The following is a 12,040-nucleotide window of genomic DNA, read 5'->3' as shown; positions in this document are numbered from 1 at the left end:
TTGCAACTTTTATAATACTGTATATAAGCCTACTGTGTACACCCAATTGTCAAACCACATTTCCTTTTTCCCCCACTGTCAGAACCAGTGTTTCCTATAGTAAACAATGAGACAGGACCTATATGGTAAGGAACCATTTCGTGGACAACCATTTCTATGCGTTACATTTCCTATACATTTTACAAAATGTAATCAAACATATATATATTTATAAACGTATTAATTTTCTAAAAAATAATAAAGAAAAATTCATAAAATAAATGAAAATAGCAGATTTACAAGGTCACAACGTGTCACAATGTGATGCGTTTAGCTAGTAGCTAGTTAGCTATTTTCACTATTAAATAGGGATTAACAATTAATAATGTAAATGTTTGGCTTTCTGGGATTCACCAAATTTCTCTTTTGGATCTGGAGTGGAAAGAATGTGGGAACCCCTGACATACCTACGAACCCCTGACATACCCCTGACATACGAAACAGAAAAAGAAAACATGATCATTTGATCTGTGGTCTTGGCAGTGACAGTGACAGCATACATGTAGCTGCAGGCTCTGGTGAGGGAAGTCTAATTGTGGAGTGTGTATCTGAAGCAGCTCTTGAAGATCTTCATCAAAGCTGTGAGGCTTTCTATTTCCTCTTGGTGGTGCTATTGGGTTAACAGAGAAACAGGCTAGTTATACATTAGTTAGTTTATACAGTACATACCAGTAAGACTTTTTTCTTTTTTTGTTTTTGGGGCTTGTTTATGCCTTTTATTGATAGGGAACAGTAGACAGACCGGAAAGGGGGAGAGAGATGGGGAGTGACCCCGACACGTGGCAAAGGCCGTCTGGCTCGGGAGTCGAACCTGTGAGATGCAGATTTTCATAGTAAACTGCGACCTACGGTGTGTACAGTCAGTGACTAAATTCCCCCAATTGTGACCTAAGTAACGGTTCTCAAAATTTGCCATGTCAAGGACCCCCAAATGAATATGTTTTGGCTGCGGACCCCCATTTGAAAATATTTTGTGTCAGATTTGTGTTTCAAAAATATTACAATTTCTTTAAAACAAATTAAGTTGTGAGCTTGTCGATCAGAATTTTTGGTTAAACTCATCTGGATGCTGTATGAAAACATTTTGCTGGGGACGCCCTGGAACCCCCTCAAGGACCCCTGGCTGGGGGTCCCCACTCCACTTTGAGAACCACCGACCAAAGCGTGCACGCACGCGCGCGCGCGCACACACACACACACACTTACCCTGGTAAGTGACCGCATCATACGTTGCAGCACTGCATCCTCTTTATGTGGGCACAGACTGGTTACCATACCCACACAGCTCAACAGACATGAGATGGTGTGTCGCGGAGCCTGGAAAACACAAATAGAGTACTGCAGTCAATGTCGGAAATCAGCCATAATATTAAATTATCTGCGTTAACTCATTCTTCGCCACTATGGGGTGCCAAAAAGTCCCTGAGCGCCAGTTTCTATAATTTATTTTATTTTTATTTATTTTTGCCCAATGTTATACACATCTGAAAAAGACGATAAAGACGTCGTTGGCGCTGTGGGTTGCTAAAGAATCAGTTAATGAAGTCGTTGGCAGACATTGAAAGTCGCTCTGGATTAAGAGCGTCTGCTAAATGCCTAAATTGTAATTGTAAATTGTAAATTGTAATGCATGCAGTCTAGGTGAGCTTAAATACCCCGCCCAATTGCTCAGCTGACTGCCACATCAGCATATGGGCCTATGTGGGTCTTGCAAACACTGTTGCAGAGTATTACCCCCTATGCCTTTGAGCATAGCATGAAGCCGCTCAAGAATATCTGACTGAAAGCTACGTCAAGCTACGTATGTGAACGCTCACAATGCTTGTTGATTGGAACGATTGTGAGCTTGTAATTGTCTATTTTTACTTGCGCAAGCAGAGCGCGCAAGTAATCGTTTCGCTTGGTCTCTTCGAAGTGAAGACAAGTTTTCTTCAACGGTAAATCTGTGCCTGGTTTGCTGGGACTAGTTACAACATTACGTCATCCTTGAGAGAGTACATGGTGTGTATATGACGTAATGTTGTAACTTGTAACTTGTAACTTGTAACAACTTTTTGGAACCAAGTAACCACAGTATACTGCTAATCAAATTACAACTACATACTCTGTATGTAGTTGTAACTAGAACAACTACATACAGTCTGTGCCTGGTTTGCTGGGACTAGTTACAAGTTACAAGTTACAACATTACGTCATATACACACCATGTACTCTCTCAAGGATGACGTAATGTTGTAACTAGTCCCAGCAAACCAGGCACAGATTTACCGTTGAAGAAAACTTGTCTTCACTTTTTGGAACCAAGTAACCACAGTATACTGCTAATCAAATTACAACTACATACTCTGTATGTAGTTACTTGCGCAAGCAGAGCGCGCAAGTAATCATTTCGCTTGGTCTCTTCGAAGTGAAGCCAAGTTTTCTTCAACCGTAAGTCTGTGCCTGGTTTGCTGGGACCAGTTACAACATTACGTCATCCTTGAGAGAGTACATGGTGTGTATATGACGTAATGTTACAAGTTACAAGTTACAAGTTACAACATTACGTCATATACACACCATGTACTCTCTCAAGGATGACGTAATGTTGTAACTGGTCCCAGCAAACCAGGCACAGACTTACGGTTGAAAAAAACTTGGCTTCACTTTTTGGAACCAAGTAACCACAGTATACTGCTAATCAAATTACAACTACATACTCTGTATGTAGTTGTAATGTGATTTGTAATTTGTAAATCTGTGCCTGGTCTGCTGGGACCAGACTACACAGATGACCATATCTCTTACGTCATCACTGAGAGCTAGTCATACATATACACACCATGTACTCTGGTCCCAGTTCTCAACTATGACGTAATGTTGTAACTGGTCCCAGCAAACCAGGCACAGACTTACGGTTGAAAAAAACTTGGCTTCACTTTTTGGAACCAAGTAACCACGGTATACTGCTAATCAAATTACAACTACATACTCTGTATGTATAAACTGAATTAAACACATTTCTCAAGAAAATGGTAAAGTATCTATCATCTCCGACTTCCACAATTATGATAATAGGAGATTTCAATGAAGACCATTATACTGAAAAAGATATAAATATAAAGACCTTCATGTCAAGATTAGGCTTTAAACAATTAAATACAAATCCAACTACAGATTTCGAAAGTATTTTAGATCATGTATATTTCAACAAATTTGAAAGTATTATTACAGAAATTGAAGTTAGAGACACATATTACTCTGATCATGATTTAGTATTAATATCACTATAGTACAAAATGAAATACATTTAAAACAATTGACAATTTACAATAAGTAATAAAATAATTATACTGTATAATATATTTTAATTCAGTTTATATACCTTTTTTTTCATCACATATCAATGATTCATTTTTCTGTAAAAAAGTAGTTAGGTAGCAAATAGTTACACGTAATGATTATACATTTCAAACGTTCCTTCACAGAGATACTGAGATGTGATACTTTCCAGCGGTCGAAAGTACTCTAGCTTGCGCACTAGTAGGCCATTTATGGCCTACTAGTGTGCAACAAGCAAGTATGCACTCGGCAGAGTGCAGTTCTAGTTGTAACTAGAACAACTACATACAGTCTGTGCCTGGTTTGCTGGGACTAGTTACAAGTTACAAGTTACAACATTACGTCATATACACACCATGTACTCTCTCAAGGATGACGTAATGTTGTAACTAGTCCCAGCAAACCAGGCACAGATTTACCGTTGAAGAAAACTTGTCTTCACTTTTTGGAACCAAGTAACCACAGTATACTGCTAATCAAATTACAACTACATACTCTGTATGTAGTTGTAATGTGATTTGTAATTTGTAAATCTGTGCCTGGTCTGCTGGGACCAGACTACACAGATGACCATATCTCTTACGTCATCACTTACTATTTACTATTACTATTTTTCATATAAAGGCAGAAGATAGTAGAAAAGATAAAGACACACGGTTATTTGATCTGGATTGCACAAAAAGTAAACTATCACAAACAGGAGGTTTACCAACAACACTCAGTATAGCAATTGGTGCACAAGTGATGTTGACTACTAATGTAATGGTATCTGATGGATTAGTCAACGGTATCAGAGGACTTGTTGAGTATATTGACTTTGAGAAAAACGACACCTATGTTACAGTAATACTTGTTAAATTCCAAGACAAAGATGTTGGTCTTAATGCGAAGTCTAATAGTAAATATAAAAATTACCCAGAAGCAGTTCCAATATACAGACATGAAGCTATAATTTTCCATGGAGGCAGAAGAACAGGATCAACAAATAGGTTTCAATTCCCGTTGACATTAGCTTGGGGATTAACTATTCATAAGGTTCAAGGTTTAACTATACAAGAGATTGTCGTATCTATGAAGGGCTCACGTTTTAACCCGGGACAAGCCTATGTAGCATTCAGTCGAGTGAAAAGGATAAGAGATCTATATATACTTGATTTTAGTCCTAAAAGATCAAAGTAGATAAGAATGTAGAAAGAGAAATGATACGATTACGACAATCACCTCTAGAAAATCCAAATATACGGAAGATAACTCAATTACCATTAAAACATTCATTAAAAATTGGATTGTTGAACATCAGAGGTTATCTAACACATTTACAAGATATAAACTCAGATTCCCAACTCGAAATGTTGGATCTAATAGCTTTTACTGAAACACACTTAAAGAAAAATAATAACATTACTTTTAAATTTAAAACAATGAACACCAATTACAAAACAATCAGGAATGACAGAGAATATGATATAGGTGGGGGAGTTATGTTTGCTATAAAAGAAGATATTGCCATTGAAATAATTCAAAAAGAAATCGAGATATTAGAAAAAGTAGAACACGTATGTATACATGTAAAAAATAAAGATCTATATATCATTCTTATGTACAGATCACCTAAAACAAACCTTACGGAATTAAACACATTTCTCAAGAAAATGGTAAAGTATCTATCATCTCCGACTTCCACAATTATGATAATAGGAGATTTCAATGAAGACCATTATACTGAAAAAGATATAAATATAAAGACCTTCATGTCAAGATTAGGCTTTAAACAATTAAATACAAATCCAACTACAGATTTCGGAAGTATTTTAGATCATGTATATTTCAACAAATTTGAAAGTATTATTACAGAAATTGAAGTTAGAGACACATATTACTCTGATCATGATTTAGTATTAATATCACTATAGTACAAAATGAAATACATTTAAAACAATTGACAATTTACAATAAGTAATAAAATAATTATACTGTATAATATATTTTAATTCAGTTTATATACCTTTTTTTTCATCACATATCAATGATTCATTTTTCTGTAAAAAAGTAGTTAGGTAGCAAATAGTTACACGTAATGATTATACATTTCAAACGTTCCTTCACAGAGATACTGAGATGTGATACTTTCCAGCAGTCGAAAGTACTTGCGCGCTCTGCTTGCGCACTAGTAGGCCATTTATGGCCTACTAGTGTGCAACAAGCAAGTATGCACTCGGCAGAGTGCAGTTCTAGTTGATGTATAGATTGAGCTTAGAGGGGAACATTAGTAACCTATAGACCCCTGGGGGAACCCCGGTCAATAAAGTGTATGGTTATTATGCCACTTTGTCTGGCTTTCACCTACACTTCAAATCTTTGTTTGTGTACACTAGAAATCTGAGTACTCTGGAAGATGGAAAGAAGACTGTTCTCCTATACCTTCTTAAGCACATTGAGAGGGTACGGGTTGTTAGCTGCAGAAATCAACATTTCTATATCTTCACCTCTCAAAATAGGCTCCTGTAGAAGAAGAGAGGAAAGAGTGAGATGCTGGAAAAAAACAAAAACAAAGGTAACCTTAAATATTTCTGCCATATCTCTGCTGTCGGGCAGAAACCACCTAACTCCAAAATGTTACATTTTCAGGAAATGAAATACTGCCTCAAAGTTAAGAGGTATTGTCAGAAGCGCATTTTAACACTTTTCATTGGTTGGATTTTTTTGAACCAACACACAGACTTAAAGGCTATTGAATAGCATTGATTTATAACCTAATTATTTTAGTTAGGTGGTTCCCTCCCGACAGCAACGACATGGCATATGGTAGATCTATTTAACCACTGATGCACAGGTTACCTGAATCTTTAAATAGTCAAAGCCATAAAGACAGTGAGGAGTGGGCAGGGAGAAAGACTGGAGAATGAGGTCAACATCAGGGGACCATATATTAGCCCTGATCCAGGAGGACCCTCAGGCTGCAGGACTGAAGGGTCCTATGTGTATCAGGGCTAGGGTGTCTCCAGTTAGTTTTTTCATTAATTCACACCTTAAGTTTCTCTAGCCAGGTCCACAGCAGATGGCTTAGAACCTGAGGATCTGTCTCTGTGACCAGCAAAGCCCATCCACATTCACTGGTGTTCATCTCCTCCTGTTGAAACAATATAGTGCTTGAGTTCAGGCTTTTAAAATGGCGATGGAAAATCATTTACTGTGAATATATGTTATAAGACGAATAGTTGTACCTGCAGCAAAGCAGTCTTTTGTAGAATATTTTCTCCTGGTGGGTCCTTGTCTGCCATTGCCCTGGCAATAGAAAGTGCCACTAATGTTGCTCCTAGATTTGACTTGTTTCCATACAGCTACGGATAACAGGAACCAGAATCCAAAATTAAAACCTTTTTTGGCACATTGTTGACAACACAGGCAGGCCTTCACTTAATGTATTTCTTTACAAAACTAGCCTTACAGTTATACCTCAGCTATGGAGTTGAATTTTGAGATCCCTGGTTGCTTTTTAGCAGTGCTGTACTTTGTCCTCTTAACACGGTTGGTGTTTACACCACCATCTGCTGGCTTTTTGGACATGAGAGGATCCTTTTTAATGGCTGAAGAGATGACACAGGGACTGACGGGTCTCAAATCCGCTCTTATTAGGTCCTGTCCACACCAATCTCTTTTATCTCCCATGACTGGTATCCAGTACGCCCCCGGATTCAGATGCTATAGGAGCCAAAGTAAAAAGAACGGGAAAGAAAAGTGAAAAAACTCTTTCATTGATTTCACTTATCGTCGCCTTCTTAAACTAATGGCCTATGTCATTTTTTAAGGTTTTAGGAAAAAGACAAAAATGATCCAAAACAAAACTATCTTGGTCGGCTTTCTCCATGGGTGGAGGAATGTGACGGCCAGAGTCACAATATGACTCTTAATTGACTAATTGAATAATTAACAGACCATCACCACTTAACGATGATTGACACTTGGTGAATCACATCTTGATGATGTCATCAAGATGTTAATGTTAATGATTTCTTTCAGACCTCCAGTTCTAGGAAACACAGAATGGGGGGACATTTTTTAACAGCTCTATATTAATGACATAGTAAAATGTTGAAAATGAGTGGAATTTCCCTTTAATCATTTCAGCAAAACATTTATAACAATTTGTCTATTAATACACTGTATTTATACAAACTGTCTGTCAGTTATGTACTACTAAAATTTTGGCCCAAAAAATACCTAAGTCACATTGATTTTACTAAAAGGGGCGAGATCAGCGTGCTATCTTTCAATTAGGACAATGGCCATTTAACTAGAGGTGGCCAGTGTCATGAGGAGCTGACTTAGCCAACAAACAAAAAAATCGACGCTATAAAAGAAAAGGTTATTAGTGTCTAGGTGTGTCAACTAACACTTGCCTTATTTGCTGTGGTGCTGCTGAGGTCAGAGTCACTGAGGCTGCGCTTGAACTTCAAATCTCTCTTCCTCTCCAGAGAACCCACTGGCTTGTCCCAGGAGGACACAGACCCCGAGCGCAACCTCTCGACCTCCTTTAACAGTGACATGTACTGTTTGGAAACCAGTGTCTCCCTCACGGTCTGCCCCAACATCCGTATCGTTGATCTCCTCTCCAACTCGGCATGTAACTCTGGTGGGGCGGTGAGTCCCAGGGACAGGCAAGACAGACGCACACATAGAAGGTACACCACCTAGTAAAGTGCATTAAACATCAAATTAACCACTTATACCCATATATGGTTGAGTAGAGTCCCCCATACCAGGGCTCTATGCTAGTGTCTTTTCTGTTTTCTGTTATTGTGGGGAAAGCTTTCACTGAAAATAGCTGATCGGCAAAGCGATGATTACCGTTAAAGGACCACTTTACCCATTTTCAAGCTATCTTCGTAGCTTGAAAATAGTCAGTCCTCACTAATGCTCATTATAAGATGGCACCATTTCTGTCTATTCACTGTGTCTCAGAGGAGGGCTGTGGTCCGGTCAGAAACCTGCCTACCCGTGTCATCGTCGGTAGGCGGGTTTGATCATTTCAAACTAGATTTCAACCTTCACTTTCCTGGAAAGTCAAAGGCTGTATAGTTTCTGTTAGCTTGGAACAGGCCATCCCTGAGAGAGGGCAGTCGTGGTGTGTCGTCTTATAATGAAGATAAGGTTGGATATGGGTCAAGTGCTCCTTTAAGAGCGGGAATGCATAAGATCGCTGAATGTTTGCCTACTAATACTTTGAATAAGGACGCTAGGTTTCATGTACTCTGAATAGACTGTGCTATTAAATTAGCACATGCATGGAATATGACCTGGTCACTGCAGCGCACTAAGGAATGGGGTAGTGTCGTGATGATAATGGTCTGTGAGAGTTAGGGAGGATGTTTGTGAAGCCCAACGCCATTTTCAGAGCATACTGCACTCCCCTGTATACTGCCCCCTTGTGGAACAAAGTTCAGGAAAGCGAGCATGTATAAACTGCAGGTTGCTTATGATTGCATGAGTATACTGTTGAAAAAGCCAAGGTGGAGCAGTGCAAGTGAGTTGTTATTCTGTAATGTGGGTGTGTATACTTTTCATGCATTACTGAGAAACTTTTTTTTTAATATATTTTTTATCCCACGATTTTGTAACCCATTTTTCACCCCTGTGTCAATCATCTAATGTGATCCTGGGCTCTACACACCCTCCACCAACCTAGTCCCCATATATGGGGGACAAGGGGAGAGCAACGGACTTGAACTCATGCTTCCCTCATGCCTGAGTGTACAAGTTGCTCCTTTACACCTGACAGGGGGGAGTTAGCATTACTGAGAAATTTGATGTACAAATGTATGTGTTGGCTCAATGAGTCTCAGAACCCCAGCCTGAGTATATAGGTATCGGTCTGCTTTTTGAAAGCACTGGTATGACTGTTTATTGTAAAACTGCAGGGATAGGGGTGTTCCTGTTTGTATGTAGTACTTTATGTTTTTAACTGGACCTGAGTCTGAATAAATAAAGTTTATTGATATTAACCACTTTCACCATGGCGTCCCTTTTTGGGCAATTTTGTGAAGCGTTTAAAAAAATGTTCAAAAAGTGTGAAAAAAGCAGAACTACAAATTCACAATGCAACACACTGTGAGCTTGTAGATGAGCTATATGTGAACATTTTTAATCGGGCTTAACTAGTTAACATCAGTAGTAGAGATGGAGAGGGTATGCGCGTGACATCATCATCATACCCGGAAGTTATGCAGAAACGCTATACTGAGTGGCAAAACACTACTTTCTGGCCTTGAAGGCCCATACATCCATACAGAAAAGTCCTATTAAAAATAAAAGTCCTGTTAAACGGCGTTAAACTCACTTTGCCACTCGTTTTATGCATGCGCATACCCTCTATTCATAGCAGCATATACAGTACTGTAGACTACATATTAAACCAGTTGAAAGCTTCTGATAGATGACCTTAGGTGTGTGTCTGAGGGTGCGCAGTTCCTGCCCATGCAGCAATAGTGTCTGGCGGTTCAGGTAGTGCTGCAGGGTAAAGGGATCCCCGTGTCGTAAGCTGATGTCCGGGTACTGGGTCAGTTGTGTGACCAGCAGGCGGGCGAAGTCAAACACCTGACTGATCTGACCCCGGGTCTGGATAGAACGAGGCCTTTTAATACGAACATAGTGGACGGCCTCGGAAGCACTGATGCGCAGGGTGTAGATTAGGTAACAAGCTATCAGAACACCTGCAGAGAAAGCCAGAAGGACGTGTATAAGATCTATAGCTGAAATAGGTTATTATATGTGTGTGAGGCTGTTTATATTATTGTGTTTCCTCTCCGTATTACTGTGTCTGTGCTGCAGGGCTGCATCTACATTTTAGACATAGCACAGTACTGTGCAGCATACTGTTTTAATTTAGAATCTAAAACAAAGTTCCCCTTCAGGACAATGTATACAGTACATTTAAATTGAATTTTGTCTACATTTTGATTGTTTACGTTTCAGGATAAATGTACATAAAGTCATACAGTTCATAATGTTTCTACATGCATACTATTCATATTCTGTTTCTTCTATACATGTTATTACTGTATATATATATTATCTAGTAGTATGCATTACATAATGTTAAAATTATATATGATCTATAGTCTATACAGTACTGTTCATATTATCTAGTACGCACGGCCATGTTCATGATATATTATCTAGTACAAATATGTTACTGTAGTGTTACTGAAACCAGTAAAAGAAAGGGGCCGAGAGTTTTTCTCACTTGTACTGGTTTCTCACTTGTACTGTAACCCATCTTATGTTATGAATGATATTCCTAGAGCGGACGTAGAACACGCATATCGACAGGCTGGGTGCTGGGCTAAAGAAACTTCAGCAGACGATGGATGGAGCCCGCACACCTGGTGTGCGGGCTCCAGAATGATATTCCTACCAGTTCTCCCCAGGCCTGCATGGCAGTGTATAGCCACTCTTCCCTCCTTGATTGCGAACGCCAGGACCTTCACTCCATCAAACAAGTTAACAAGGGAGGACACACCATAATCTGGCATCCCAAAGTTGTAAAAGTAAACTGCAAATAAACACAACACAACACACACACACACGGTAAAGCTAAACTATCATGCAATGGTACAAAGTCATGTAACGTGTTTGTAGAACAGTCGCCTACTACACAGCACAGTGCATTATAACATAGGTTGAGAAACACTGCATTATATGATCTTACTGTCATTGTCCATGAAGATCTGTGGAGAGTAGGTGAAGCCACTTTCAGGGTCTTGCTCAGGGCCACAGTGAAGGTGTTCTCCAGGGAGCTGCATGTTGATAATGCTTTTGATCTTCAACCTACAGGGGAAATAGGGGTGTGCGCACACACACACACACACACACACAAACACACACACACACACACACACACACATTATGACAGAGAAGATTTGTGTACAGTCGTGCATGCATTCTCACATGCATGGTGGTGACATAACGCAACCATCCAAAGCGGAAACAGCTATCAAGTGATACCTGTGAAACTGCTGTATGATGTTGAATTTCTCAATCAGATGCGTGGCGGGCCGTGTCATGGCGACAATGTCGTCCGTCACCCTGGGATGGGAACACATTCGGGAGATTAATATTCATGTTTGTATTCAAATGACAAGTAAATATTCTAAATAACGGAAATGTACAGTACAGGTCTGTTTTGGAGATAAGCGGTAGGTAGGCTATATACAAATAGTGGCAAGAAGAAAGTTAAAGACAACATTATATAGTCTCTAATATATATATATGCATTGGACACTGGACAGTAGTCTATATGCTGTGTCATTGAACAAACTCCTGCCAAGCAGTCTCACCAGGAGGAGAAGAGGCCTAGGATTGCCTGCTGGTTGGATCTCCAGCAGGCAGGGCTTTCATAGCGACAGCGCGGTCCTCTACAACCCAGTGCACAGAGGATCCTGTGTGGGATGGCTTTGACCAGATTCTCCCTGGCCAGGGTGTAGTAGGGCCGAGGCACCGGTAACAACGGCAGGGTCATTGTATCGGACGGTCAACGCTGTCCCCAGATCAGTCTGATACTGCACTGTGACGTGCTGTAAGTGTGGATGTGGACGTGAACAGACCGAATGTTGATAACAGTCAGTAGGTCCTATTTGTGGTTCAAGCTGTGAGCCTGTTGAAGCATCCGAAAGAAATGCTG

The 12,040-nt window shown here is 39.7% G+C and overlaps 1 protein-coding gene across 1 annotated transcript; it reads right to left on the bottom strand.

The window, feature by feature from the left end:
• Nucleotides 1–568: 568 nt before the first annotated feature.
• LOC308314550 (protein tyrosine phosphatase domain-containing protein 1) lies at nucleotides 569–11,878 on the bottom strand (the record flags this gene model as incomplete). The annotated part of the gene is made up of 11 exons (XM_080762180.1): nucleotides 569–649; nucleotides 1,246–1,356; nucleotides 6,389–6,490; nucleotides 6,585–6,701; nucleotides 6,817–7,062; nucleotides 7,761–8,051; nucleotides 9,799–10,070; nucleotides 10,775–10,912; nucleotides 11,069–11,187; nucleotides 11,365–11,445; nucleotides 11,697–11,878. The coding sequence occupies 11 exons, from the start codon at nucleotides 11,876–11,878 to the stop codon at nucleotides 569–571; spliced, it is 1,740 nt and encodes a 579-aa protein (XP_080618306.1).
• Nucleotides 11,879–12,040: the final 162 nt, after the last annotated feature.

This window comes from Protomyctophum bolini (genome assembly GCF_963924005.1).
Source record: "Protomyctophum bolini genome assembly, chromosome: 4".
NCBI classification, from domain to species: Eukaryota; Metazoa; Chordata; class Actinopteri; order Myctophiformes; family Myctophidae; genus Protomyctophum; species Protomyctophum bolini.
The sequence above is the reverse complement of the archived record's forward strand: the minus strand, read 5'-3'. Positions and strand labels throughout refer to the sequence as shown.